General features: G+C 37.9%; 1 protein-coding gene across 2 annotated transcripts; it reads right to left on the bottom strand.

Annotated features, from left to right (window-relative positions):
• Nucleotides 1-1,674: 1,674 nt before the first annotated feature.
• Nucleotides 1,675-12,798, bottom strand: TLR3 (toll like receptor 3). Of its 2 annotated transcripts, XM_056490394.1 has the most exons (6): nucleotides 12,613-12,798; nucleotides 12,225-12,407; nucleotides 9,457-9,905; nucleotides 8,027-8,218; nucleotides 4,571-6,396; nucleotides 1,675-3,809 (listed from the first exon to the last, which is right to left on the bottom strand). In XM_056490394.1, the coding sequence occupies exons 3-6, from the start codon at nucleotides 9,898-9,900 to the stop codon at nucleotides 3,581-3,583; spliced, it is 2,691 nt and encodes an 896-aa protein (XP_056346369.1). In that variant the 5' UTR covers nucleotides 9,901-9,905; nucleotides 12,225-12,407; nucleotides 12,613-12,798; the 3' UTR covers nucleotides 1,675-3,580. The 2 variants fall into 2 exon arrangements, with proteins under 2 accessions (XP_056346369.1, XP_056346368.1); XM_056490393.1 differs by lacking the exon at nucleotides 12,225-12,407.
• Between the last annotated feature and the right edge of the window lie 1,767 nt (nucleotides 12,799-14,565).

Below are 14,565 nucleotides of genomic sequence, written 5' to 3'. Positions count from 1 at the left end.
AGCTATATATATATATATATGAACATCACTGTCTGTAACTTGTTCATTACTCACTGTGTCCTGCTTCTGGCTAGAACAGGGTTAGTGTTTGCAGTAGCAAGGAGGGGCATGGCTAGGACAATGAGGTTATTCTATATCACCTCCCATCAAGCACAAGGGGCAGGGGTCCTTTCTCATCGACTTCCATGTGGTAAGAACTCACTTGTGAATCAATCACCTCTCGTGTACACGCTGTTATTAATATTGTTCATGTTACTGTTTGGTTTTTGTGTCACTGCTTTTTCAAGTAAATTGTTTTTATCTCAACCCCTGATCTTTACCTTTTGTGCCTCCAGTTCTGCTCTCCAGCCTTCCAGGGGAAGGGAGGAGGGAGCAAGCAGTTTAGAACACTAAATTGGGGGATACTCTTCCTAAACCATGACACCCTGTCATTCAAGATCTGCAGAAATAGTCAGGTACCATTCCAGATCTCCAGACTTGAGCCTCATTTAAGCCCTTTACATATTCTGCTTTCAATGCAAACAGCTCCTCTTTAGTCTTATGCAGTCTTTGATATTACAAATTTGGAACTACTTTTCATTTATTTGGCATTCAACTCATCAGCAAATCAGCATAATACAATCTGATGCTGCTCACTGCAAAGAGACTGGCCAGCTCAGACACAGACTGTGAATCCTGAAAGCACTTACAACTCTTAGCCATGGTAATCCCATTTATTTACTCTCAATAAAACTGTCAAACAAATCTCAGAAGCAGAAGTAGGTAACTTTCAGAAAAACAAGGAAAACTTATAGGAAAATTTTAGGTCTGGTATAACTCATGATTACCACCAGCTTTGTGATTATTACTTTTGTGGCTTTTTTTAAATATATTAGTCTTATTCTCATTTTGAACCTATATAATGTCTTTTACTGTGGTAAATTATTTTGAACTGAATCTAGAATTGTTTAGAATGTATTAATCATATTTTTATAATTTAAAGGGAGTTTTTATTCATTACCAAGTACTTCTTGTTTGTATTCCTAGCTGTATTACAAAACTAAGCATTCAAAATATTTTTTCCCTGTTCTGAAACCAGTTTGGGGGGCTTTTGTAGTAACTAGAAAAATCTTTATGAATTAGACATGCTGTCATTTGTCAGGCTCTAAGGTTGGAAAAGACCATTTGATCATCTAGTCTGATGTCGTGTATAACATTTCACCACAGTATTTCTCCATGCATTCTCTTCATCTTTATGTCATTTTTAATATCCATGTGACCTACTAGCATTTTCTAAACAATTTATATTGATGTGGAAAAAGAAATTCTGCATCTATGTGTCATTGCAGATTTAGGATAGGAACCCTGTCACATGTTAGTCTTTAAATAAGAGGAAGAACAATTGACATGGTGCATACCTGGCACACCATAATTACCAACTTGCCTCCTCAACTTTCATGGCCTAAGCATGAAGAAAGAATTTGTCACTTCGCCTGAAAAGGTAAGAAAGATGAGATGAAAGCATCACAATGGGGATAATCCTATTACTGTAATTAGGGAACCATCATCTATCACTTCAGCTGTAAACAAAGCCTGGTTTGTTTTCACTCTGGACTTCCCAAGCAAGTGAAGACACCTGCATCCCCTTTACTATTCCAGTGCATGAAAAATCTTATTTCACTATTTATTTGTCTTGTTTACATTTTTATCATCATGGAACATAGGAAACCCGTTAAAACCCAATGTTTTTTTATCTATAGATATAGCAACTAATGAGAAAAGCTGTTTAAAATTTTGAATATAGGACTGTTTTCTAAAGCAGTAAAGCAGCTTTCTTGTAGCAATAGTGGAATTGAAGTTGAGGGAAATGCTAGGGGGAAAAAGCAGTTTAAAAATATTCCTGAGCTACTGAAGGATCACAGACAGACCTACTAAAAGCTGACAAAGTTTATAAGCAGCAATTGAAGCAGCAATTAAATATTAACAAAAATATACAAATTACTGCCTTGTGTCTATTTTACAAGAACTTGTGCTCAGACTCACCATTTTAGCCAGTGTTAAATGTTATAAACACCCTTGCAAAGCACCTTTTGCTCAGTCTCAGCTCTCTCTCCAGATCAAGCTTCTAGACCATATGTTTGAACCTTAATGCCCTGGCAATTGCCATCTAGCCCACATTTCTGTAAAATATGTTCAGGAAAAAAAATCAAACTAGTTAATGTGCAAGAAATTAAACTACAGAATTCTATCAGATTTCTTTAGCTGCCAGTGGCTTGTCTGAAGTTTCTTCTGTCTTCACTCAAAGCCAGGATTAAAAAACATGAAGGAGACAAAATTTCTCGTGTTTGGGCTTGGTTGTTTATTAAATCTTATCTAAAGTACGGAGACAACACTTGCAGCTTCCAGCTAGAAGCGAGCAAACTGGAGGTGAACCTAGCTAGCTACAAGGTCTCTTAGAGCTAAACAATCCAATAGAGAATTAACACCTATATTATTTATACTTTTGACCCAATAACTAAATTCCTGTGAGCCGCAGTGCAGCACTAATGTCCAACTAGAAACTACTACCTGAAATCATGAAGAAGGAAGATGAACACCAAAAAGAGACACCACCCAAAATCCTCCACCTTGTCCCATACCTATTACTGTATTATAAAAACCTCAAATTAAAAACCCTTCACCATTTGAAATCACACACTTCTATTTAACTACACACCCGTGACTTTAACTCCATCACTCAGATTTAGAAACCTTCTTCAAGGCCTCAGGTCAAAAGCAGTGTTCTCCAGGGGGTCAGTGCCAGAAAGCACAGAAAGCTCAAAAAAACCAGGTTTCTGGGATCCAACATATAATTAAAATATCTGTGTCTTTATCCATTTTATACAGGTACAGCAGCTGTGCCTTGGCCATTCTTCATATTGATTTCAAGTTCTGTGTACAGGCATACAGTTTTGTGTTGCATTCTAAGAATCATGGTGACAGTCTCTCTGACAGCTCTCTGAATTTCACCAGAGAAGAGCAAAAAAAATTTTTTTCCTTATACCAAATTTATTAAATCAGTTGACTCATCAGCCTGAAAGTCACTTTTTGACAGCAACCAGTATTAGCCCCCACAGAAGACATAATCACAAAGGTTTTAAAACTTTAAAAAGGCTATATTTCTTGGTTTGAATTACAGAAGTAATTTTCTGTGTTACTTACTGTGCTTCACAAGGAAAGCTTTCCAGTTTGAGGCACTGAATCCCCCATATTTCAAAAGCAAGTGGTAGTGTCCACTCTACATTCTACAAATAATTTCTTGTTTCATCATTAATGCATTTGTTTTTATATATCCCCTTAGAGAGTCTATGTCTTTTCTACCCTACATAATTTCCTAGAATATCAGTGATTGTCTCTGCTCTTCAGAATTTCTACCACATTTTTAATACACTGATTGAAATGAATATCCACCATGATCCCTTCTAACGTCACTTCAGTGCAGCTGAATTAAAATATCAGCAAAAACATGAATATAAACAAATAAATTTAAATTATAGTGACTCCTATGTGTATTTACAGGATGACAAAAATGACCCCATAATTCAAAACTGTAGTTCAAAAATCAGTGCACTTTACTTTTAGATTTAAGTGCCATCACTAATTGCTGATGAAATGCACTGACTCGTTCTCTCTGGGCTGGCCAGTTCAAGATGCAGCGGGATCTGAACATTCCTCTTCTCAGTTGAAGTGCATGGTACAACTTGTAATCTTGGATATCATCAAGAAAGATCAGTATGATGGAGTCCCGACTTTGTTCAATAGCTTGCTGAAGAGCTTGATATACCTTGAAACTGAAGCAAAAATAATACAAAAATCAATGTTTTATTTTATGTGAAAGAAGAAGACAAACAGTTCTTGACAGGGGTCTTAATGTCTATTTTGTGACATACAATGGTTATTATTTTTCTTAAATTAGTTGCCTCTAACTAAAAAAAAAAAAAAATATTGCTCTAAAAATATAACCTAAGTCTACTGTCCTGATATAGCCTTGTGTAGCAAAATCCCTTTCTTTATGAGACCACTATACAAGAATGGTGAAATGACTAATTTAAAGGCAAACAAAAATCATCTTTTGATACTAATGGTGTTGCTAATTGTTGCTCTTCTTCAAATGTGTAATTTTAAGGAAAGCAATCTGCAAAGGTGGCAGCCTGACTTCTAGAAACAAAAGAAACAGAAGAGAAGACCCCACCCCAAAAAAACAAAACCAAAACCAAGAAGAAAACCAACAAACTAACCAAACAAAAAAACCCCTAACACACAAAACAAATAAACAAAAAATCCAAACAAACAGCTCAAACAAACCACAAAAAACACCCAAGAAAATGCCTAAACATTGACTTAGATATTCCAATGTACAATATCGTATGTATGAAACAATTAACTTCATTAACTTAGGAATTATTCTGAAGTATCAATATATTAGGTAAATATATTGAAGTAGATTTTGTAGATTTTTAATTAAATTCGATTTTTCTTAAATTACAATTAAAAATGATCCTGCTAAAACATCCATTTTCCCCCTTACAGATAAAATTTATATCCTACTCACTTTTTGCACCACGGATCCTGTAACAGGTGTTCAGTCACAACAAAAATAGTCTTCCTGCTCCTTCTTATGCTGTCAATTGTGGCTTCAAATTCAGATACACCTGCTTCAAAATCCCGTTCTTCTAAACAAAACTTGATTTCAAAGTGGTTATTTTTTTCCAGGGACATGAAATTTTTGGACACCCAATTCTGGTCCTCTTTTGCATGAATAATGTAAGCATCATAATCATACTGTTCCTGTTGTCTCTCAAATTCTTTAAAACCAAGCATTCGATTGACTAGAATATTCCAGTAGAAAGCTATTCTCCACCCTTCAAAATGGATGGTAAGGACAATAAAAATGAGTAGTATCACAAAAGTGGAAGAGATCACAAAAAGAAGTTGAAATGGAGCACTGTCTTTGCAGGCTAAAGTATCAAAATACAAAACCAGACTGCCATGATATTTAGGTGGGGTGTTGCAAATGTACTGGGACCTCAGTCCAGGTATCTCTACTTGGGTCTTATTAAGCCAATCAGCAAACCAAGCAATGCTTTCACAGGTACAATCAAAGGGATTGGAATCCATCTCTAGTATTTTCAAGCTCCTGAAAGGTGGGCCAAATACTTTTTCTTCAACTGAGGTTATCAGATTTTTTTGAAGGTTCAATGAACTCAGGGAGGCCTGGTCATCAAACAGAGTTGCTGGAAGCAAATTCAAATTATTCGATCCTAAATCCAAGTGTTTTAATTGAAATAGGTCCTTGAAAACCTGAACTGGAATTTCATCAAGCCCATTTGATTTTAAATTAAGAATTTGCAAATTGGGAAGACCTTTTAAAAAAAGAACAGGACCACCTGGATTTGCATGTTTCCAAAGTCGGGCTAAATTATTGTGCTGCAAATCCAGGATGTCAAGTTTGTCAAGTCCATCGAACAAATCTTCTTTTATGTTTGCTATGTTGTTGTTGCTTATGTCCAGGATAGTCAGGTTTCGTAGAGGATGAAAAGGTGAAGGAGAAAGTGCCAGATTACTGCAGCCTACCTTACTCAGCATCAGTTTTCGAAGGCTTGGGACAAAAATGAATGATTCACTTTGCAAAGTCAAGTTTTTGTTATAGGAAAGATAAATATCTTCTATATTATTGAGACCTTTAAACTCATGACCCGTAAGCTGTTGACTAATTTCATTGAGACCAAGATCAAGAATTCTCAGGTGTCCCAGGGAGGAAAATGCCCCATTTTCTATTGTAGAGATTCTGGTTTTAGTGAGGTTGAGAACCTGTAAACTAGAATTAGCAAGTGATGAAAATGTTTTATTAGTTATTCTTTGTAAGTTTATGTTGCAGTTGCAGAGACTCAGATATTTCAGGTTGTTCAGACCTGTGAACGTATTAGCAGTAATTCCTGGAAAATTGTTATTATCCATTATAAGGTACTCTAGGTGGTATAGCCAATGAAAAGAAAAATCTTCAATTTTCCCAGTAATTGAGTTTATGAGATTCAAATATTTAAGGCTGGATAATCCATAAAATAAACGTGATGATATGTGAATATTATTAAGCTTCAGGTTTAAATATTGTAAACTTGAAAGCCACTGAAATGAGTCATTTTCTAAGGCAGAGAGAGAATTTTGGGAAAGGTTTAAAATTGTAAGATTTGTTCCTTGCAGTCCCTGGAAAGTTGAGTTGCCAATGTAGGAAAGTTTCACATGACTCAGTGAGAGGTTTCGAATTGCTGTGTTTGATAATTCCATACAAAGTTTCTTTGTGCGGTTTTCATAAAGTTCAACATTGTTCAGTATGAGGCCAAACAGATTTCCAATTGAATGGAAACATCCCGTATGAAACTGAAAGGACAAGAAAAAAAAAAGTCTTGACCTGAACAAGAGGATTGTGTAAGAAAGTTGACCAATAAAATGAAAGCTTGGAAACATTTTCAAATGAGATTTTCAAGCAGAATAGAACTTCTACACCCAGATTGCTTCACAGCCAAGTTCAGACAAACAGTTTTTTGGAGTTTACACTTCTTGTGACAATAGTTCTATCATCTATAACATGATTATCATGAATCTGAGCAGTATTATTTTAGAAAAAGATAGAAAGCCGCATAGTGAGATGCAAATTTGTATCCAATGACCAAAACTCCTTCTCTAGAAGTATCTTAAAATTTTTAATATCTTTCTTCAGCTTTCTGTTATTGGTATCTGCTAGATATACTAATTTAGTAGTTCTTAGGTCTGCAGATAAACAAGAAGAAACCCAGTTTCTCTGTGCAAGCAGAAGCTACTATGAAATCTAGTACTACACACTTGCTTTCACAATATGGATCACAAGCTTTTATCATAGGCCTGGCCCCTCATCTTGATAAAGATATTGTTGAGAGATTAAATACTCCATTTGTCAGAATGATTCAAATACATAAGGCCACTTTCTAGATAGCAGTACTGTAAAACCAGAGCAGCTGAAAGTGGCACAAAGCAGCAATGCATGAGAAAGGAGTAATGCCATTTACTCATCCACACCCTGTACCTTTGTGCCAGAATAGCCCTACATGCAGTCACACAGTGCACCAGGTAGGGAACCAGTGTGACTACAGGCTAACCAAGCCAAAACAGTATAGTTTCCCCAGGGATCCAGCACATGGTCTCATAAAAGCTGGTATCAGAAAGAGAGAGGGATGAAGCGTCCAAGCAAAAGAGGATGATGGGATTCACTCATAGCACTGATACAAACTTATACCACCTTAAAATATTCTTGTAGATTCAATGTACATATTTTTTAGAGATCAATCAACTGGGAAACAAATCAAAAGAAGCAAACAAAACCAAATTAACCAAGGAAATTCAATGCATATTCAATATTTGTATGCTGAGGGTCAGCCAGTTTAGAATAGCCACACTTACTGTCACTCTTCAAAGAATCCTAACTCTGAGGAGCAGATCAGAGGGCACAGTGAGGTAGATGGAAGACAAAGCACCTATGCGGTTTTTTTTTAAAGCAGTGAGTATATGTTTCTGGAATAATTATTTCTCTGGGGTTCCCATAGCCACAAGTGAAAGCTCTCCTTTATTAACTGGGAAGTGAAACCTAGATTGTATAACCAGAATTGCATAGTACCACACTTTTTACCAACTTAGAAAATGTGCCAGCCCTTCACCTTCAGCACATGCAAATAAAGTTCTGCACAGAAAATATTTGGTAAGGATTCTTAGAGCATCTTGATTTAGGTCTTGCTTAAGACCTCTGATCTACATGGAACCAGCCTGTATGAAGCCAGCCTGTGCTGATTTCAGTGGCAAAATAAGAATTCTATAAATCACTGCTGGAGGTCAGGAGTGATGGTGTATAAAATAGAATGTGTTTTGGACTTCAGTGGGTCAAAATTGTACTGTAAATGCCATACAACCATAAAGGGTAAATCAGGATAGTTCCATATTATACTTAAACCTGTTAAATTTCTGTTGAAGTGCTTCCTACCTCTTTTAGTGGATTTGATGACAAATCAAGACTATTCAATGAGGTATTGCTTAGAAAACTGAAGTCTTCTTTTTTCAACTCCGTAATTTGGTTACGACCCAACATGAGCTCCTGGAGTTTCTCCAACTGTTGCTCCAATCCTAAATTGGCTGACTTCAAAGAATTATGAGATAGGTCCAAAATATTCAAGTTCTGGAGAGAAGATGCAAGAAAAAGTATAATTTTTTTTTCATTTTTATTTTATGTAATACACAAAAAAAAAATTAGAAATAGTCCATTAGAGTATAATTGGTTAGAAACTAGTTGTAATACTACACTTAAAATAAATTTGTAATGGAGAAATGGCAGCTTTCAAGCTCCTGCTGGCAGAAGCATTCTGTACCTTTCACACCAGTAACTTTCCTGGTATTAATGGTATTGACCTGCTAAAGTATCTACTGCAAACCAAAGTAGATTTAGTTAAAGTTCCTTAATTTGCTGGAGACCCTCCTGCCTCAGATAAAGTGATAAATGCAAAAGCCAACCGCTGGCTGCAGTTACAACTACTGCAGTATTAAACATCTTTTCAGCATGGTCCAGCCCCATAAATGGAATAAGGAAGGTGAAGTTCCCAGCATGGAAGCTGGCTGAACTCACTTGAATTAAGTTGTGTTAGCAGTCCTACAATACAAGCTTTATTTACAATACTTTATGTAACTGAACTGGAATAGTTCAACAGAAAAGTTCAGACCTAGTCAAAACCACATGCACACTCATAAGAACACTGAGTGATAATTAGTACCTACAAATGGTCTTTACTTTTTTTTGTCCTTAGCCTTTTCCTTTTACATGATTCCTTCCTGGTGCAAAGACAGTGAAATATTCCCTTCCTGCTTTCTGATGGTGGTCCCCCAATCTCTGCTACAGACAAGAATATTTAACCACATGTAAACTACCAGAGAAAGCAAAGGTACAATAAAAACATTTTTACTCTTTCGAAGTTCTTGGAGTCCTGAGAGATACTACCTTCAGCCTAAGCACTGGCCTTCCTGGTTTGAATAGTTAAACCTCAACCTTGAGAATTTAGGCTACCAGCTAAAATTCTGAAATTTAAGCTACCAGGCAGCTCAGATTCCACACCATCCACTTTGCTGCTATTCTCATAATCTGCTGCTGCTATTGGCTCAGCACATATCCTGCATGGAGAGGTGCTTCAAAGGGATGCAACACAGGAAAAGGAATGGAGACCATTGACTCACAAAGATGACTGAGACTCCAACGTGCCATAACAGAAGGAGCCACAAGGCCTCTTCTTCAGCAAAAATCAGTGAAAGATTATATGTTGGGTATTTTGAGATACAAAGGCAGCAGTTTTGTATACACACTGGAAAATACAGTAAATTCCCCATTTATACTTTATTTACATGAAAAGGCGTATTTCTAACTCTTACCTTCAGGGTTTTGAAAGGATCATTTTTTATATTTAGTCTGTTGAATCCCAGATTGAGCTCAGTCAGGTTGGTGCAGGAAGAAAAGACTTTGTCAGGGAGCTTATACAATTCATTATGTTCTAACTTCAGAATCTGCAAAAGGGGCACATTTTGGCACAGTTCTGGTTGCAGTTTAGAGATGCTGTTGTAGCCTGCATTCAAGTAAACCAGCTGGCTGTACTTGGTCAGATTTGCAGGGCCTAGCTGTCTTAGCTGGTTATGAGAAATGTCCAAACTCGTTATATTGTTTGGGAGATCAGAGGGAATTTGAGTCAGCTTTAGGTGACTGCAGTCAGCCATTTCATTTTGGATATGACATTGCTTTCCAGCTGATGCACATGGCCAGAACACAAACATCAGTCTGACATACAAGCTGCTCCACCAAAGAATAGCGTTTGGCATCATTCTATCTGTAAAGGCAAAACAAACACTGCAAATTACAATCATTTTGACATGACTTGCATCTTCAACTGAAGGCAAGCAAGGCTTAAAAAAGTATGTGATTTCATAGTGAACAAACAGTTGGTGTTTTTAATCCATGAATTTTTTTCTGCATTCATTTATTCAGATGAGTTATGTCTAATAATCTCTCTAAATAAAGACTTTTATTGAAAAGCAATATTGTCTTACATAAAAATAGATATGTTCAAAAAGCTACCAACTTTACCTATTATAAATGAAAATTTCCCATCACTTTCTCTTTTCTGATTAATTTTGCATTGCTTTAACATTAATAAAATACAATAAATATGACAAATTGTACATAAACCTCTCAATGTTAGTAATTGATCTCTGAGCTTAATTACATATAAAATATTTATTGTTATGTGCAGTAAAAATGCATAATATACCACTTCTTTCTTTTACTGTTCTTGACAGTTTCTATTTTAAAAGCCAATCACACAAAATTCTAACTGTCACTCTATCTTATACAGAAAGAAAGAATATCAGGCTGTAGAAACATATATAAGAAAGTAAGAACACATAAAATAAACCAGTACCAACCTAACCAGAGAAAGAAATGGAACAGAGTCAAGGTGTAGAAGAGACACTGCCCATAGTTCCAATATATTTATCCAAATACTTTCAGGAAAATGTACACATTTAAGAATTTATATACTCCACTCAGGATATTTTGGTCATTTAGATTAGGATATCAACATTTAAACTCTAATTTTCAATGGCTCTACCAGTTTTGTCATTGCATTTCTAATGAATATTAGGCTTTTTCATATTTTGTTCATTTTCAATTTAGTATCTATTTGATTTAAATTCACCTAGTGATCTTGTAATGAAACTTTATTGCACAAGGAAGAAAATTAATTCCATATAAATTCTGACCAGAACAGAGCTGTAAGAGCTCAGAAGGGTTTGACTAGCCTTCTGAGTCATAGAGCTTGTCTAATTAAATGGCATTTCTTCTAATCAAAAGAAGAGTCCTTTGTATCTTCCATATTATTCTCTACAGAATTAATCTTTAGTAGACAAGTGCATCCCAGAGTGGTTTTTTCATGCTTTAGCAGAGGAGAGTAAGCTTAGGTTCCTGCCTTCAATTTTTTCTTTTTTTAAAAAATAGAAAGCTTATACTTTCAACCCTGTTGCTTAAAATGTCTCCACAGCCTTGATACACACATATCTGTATGGCCTTCTGTCAACAAACTTGGAACTGACCTACCAACCTCAATCTCCCAATGAGTTCAGTCTCAGCAGGATGGGCTCCCAGGCAGAGAAGGCTGTTATTGCCCCAGTACAGAACAGGCTATAGATGGGAATAAACCTGCCTAGACTCAACAGGAAGCTAGAAGAGCTTCTCAAAATACTAGCTCATGGGAAGTATGAGCTTTCTGACTTCTACAGCTCCCATTTTCCTTTGCTAGGAACCTGTGCTTAATTAATATTATTGAGCTTTGAGCACATTGGATCACTGGACTTTAGCAAACAATGAAACAAGAAATGAGAAGAGAAATTAAACCAGCATATTTGTAGAAGAAAAGAAAAGTTCATCTTTAACTGATGTTTTACAAGAGACAAATTTCCACTAGCATAACAAAACACTCTCAGGAATTGACACTGCAACCTGCAGCCAAACAGGAGCTCTGCAGGTCAGACCCCAGCAGAGTTTGTCTCCGTAGCTGACCTGCCTTTTCAGAGGGCATGCATTAGGACTGCTTCAGTGACAAAAAGTCACATTATAGTGGCCAGAGGGGAACCTCATGGCTGCCCTTTTGGAAGCAACCTGGCCATCTAAGGAGATACATTTGTATAATCCAGTGGGATGGGGACACAAGCAAGGGATAGAGGGACATAAAATGTTGTAAAGGCACACACAAAGGACAACCAAAGGTGGTTTAAAATAAACCTTAATGAAAAAACAATTCCCTGTTGGGTACTGCATGTCAGGCTGACCCACATCCTGCAGCTTTCATAGCTCTCCATTCCTCTGCCACTGGTTAATGGGGAAGAAGAGGGGACAGCAAACCCTTGGTCCTGTAGACAACCTGCCCTACAGCTGCTGCCAAACACAGCACCCACGTGCCTGTAGCTGACAAAAATAAAGGACCACTTGTCCCACCTCTTTCCTCTGCACCCCAACAGCTGGAAACACTAAGGAAAACGAAAGGGAAGCTTTTCTGTGACAGAAGCTTGCATCCTGGTCTGCATCATTCTCAGGGTTTGTGTTAGGGTGATCAGACAGCTGCAGGGCTCTGCAGCAATTGTTGCCAGCTCACCTTTAAGTTTGAAAGGCAGAATAAATGTACTGCACAATCACGAAACAGGCTCTTTGGCTGGCTTCCAGCGAGGCCCAATGGGCTGCCTTTTCCTGGTTTTTTCATTGCAACAGATCTGGAATCAGCTTTAGGTGTTTTAGCTTTGTGTGGGGGTCCAGTGAAGAAAGCACATCCATTATCAAACTTCAGGTACAGCGTTTCAGATGGGCAAAAGAAAGAAATACAATTCTAACATTATGAGCAAGAACTTTAAAAACTAGCACTGACTTGGCTAACTTGCAAGCTAAGAGAAATCCAGGATCAAGGAAATCACCCAAACACCTGAGCAACACTTTGCACCTCGATATTCACATTTATTTCTATGAAGTGAAGAATTTTGCCGACTCACCTCTGCGGGCTTTGTCTCCCTGTGTCTGGAAGCATCCCACCTCAGCACGAGCTGCTCAGCGCACGAACCCCGCGGGGAAGCGCTGCCCAGGGGCGGCAGAAGTGAAAGCGAAAGCGCGGCGAGGGAAGGGGAGCGGCGGGGCCGGGATGAGCATCCCCGGCAGCGGCAGCCGCACATCCTCCATCGCACCGAACCCTCCCGCGGGGAAGGGTTCAGAGCTGCTGAGGGTGGGCATGGCTCCGAACCTCACAGCTGGGCTGCCGCTTGTGGCTGCTGACCGCCAGCAAACCGATTGAAACACACAGATGTGCCGCAAATGGGCAGCAGCGCCACACCATCCTATTTAAAACTCAGTTACAATTTATTCCTGGCTGCCCCTGAAAATCCGCAAGGATATATCCCAAAAGCCGATATCCTGACCGACAGATTACTGGCTCGGGAATATTAGTTTTTAAAGTAGAAAGAGCAACATGTTTCCTACAGAGCCATGTACAGTATTCCTTTTAAAAGGGAATTTGATTATGTGAGATAGTAATATATTTAATTTCTAAGGGAAAAAAATAAAATATTTTGTATTTTAAAAATACAACAAGTCAACAAATTCTTTTTAAAAGTCACAGTTAATGTTTCAGATACAGCTTTAAGATGTGTGTCCTCTTCCTGCTGTTTGTGAATCTGTGTACTGCTTTCCAAAGGACCTGAGCATCAGTTTCCTGGAGGGGACTTTCTCAGTACCAGCTCTGGATATGACAAAAAGTGCTATTGCTTCAACTACATTGGCATTCATGAATATTCTGCAGAACTGATCCAGCTATACATAGGACAGGTGAGATCACCTGTCATTTTTAAGCAGTTGTGCAGTCCCCTCTTTAAGTGAAGAGTGGGTAACTGCAGACTAACCCAGAAAATTACCAAGTTGGGCTTTAATTCTTCAATGGAAGTGTTTGAAATTATAACCTGCAGCAATGGGTTAACTGCCTGCCCATCAGGACCTTGGTGAGGGAGGGAGCTTGTGCTGGTTTCTACCCTAAATTTGAGACTACCCACAGATTTGCTGTGGAAGAGGCTGGCTGGGAGATATGCTGGGGAACAAAGAGGTTGAGGTCCTTGCTCCCTACTTCTGTCCTCTGAATTCTTTCAGCAGTTGCCAAATAGAAATTAATTTTTATTCTTGGAGCTGGGACACAAACTGAGACCAGAACCAAGATCCTTTGGAGCTGAAAGGCTCTAAAGCCTTTCATTCCCATTTCACAGTTAAACCTTGATCCTCCCTTTCCTCTTGATGTGGGAAGAGTAAATTTCTGTTCCATGCTGTCCAGCGTGCTATGTCAGGATAAGATCATTTGATGAGAAGCACAGCCATCTGAAGTTACATTAAGTTATTCTGAAGAGGATTTTCACTTTGTTGCAATTCTGCTGCTTTAGAACATAGATCACATTGATGGTAAGAAGCATAATAATTAACAACCTTTGCAGATCACTATTCCAGCACAGCAATACTGTCAGGTATTTTATCTCTCCCTACACCATACTCATAATTACAGATAAAATGTGTTCTTTGATCTCACCTCACAATTTATTGCTTTTCAAACCTCTCTTCCCTATACACATAGGAGATTATTAGGAAGTTACCATTGTCCCAGGCACAATGGAGGAAAACCATCTAATGCTGGTGAAGCTGTCAATTTTTTCACTAAGGCCTTTTCAACACTCTAGCCTTAGGAAAATATCAATGGCTCAGGGAGACAACAGCACATGGGCAGTCAAAATCTCCACTCTTTTGGAGCTCTTGTACTGGGGGTAAGAACATTTAGTTTAGTACAGAGAATTTCAAAGCAAGGAAGCTCTTGTAAAAATTTTGCTGAGTGATTTACCAGCAAAACAGTGCTGTACAAGATACACTCAGGCCATACAGAACCAGGTAGATTCAGCAAGTATGGCTGGTAGTTCTGA

The sequence above is a fragment of the Oenanthe melanoleuca genome, chromosome 4 (assembly GCF_029582105.1).
Source record: "Oenanthe melanoleuca isolate GR-GAL-2019-014 chromosome 4, OMel1.0, whole genome shotgun sequence".
Taxonomy (NCBI): Eukaryota; Metazoa; Chordata; class Aves; order Passeriformes; family Muscicapidae; genus Oenanthe; species Oenanthe melanoleuca.
Note: the sequence above shows the minus strand (reverse complement) of the source record. Positions and strands in the feature narration are given on the sequence as shown.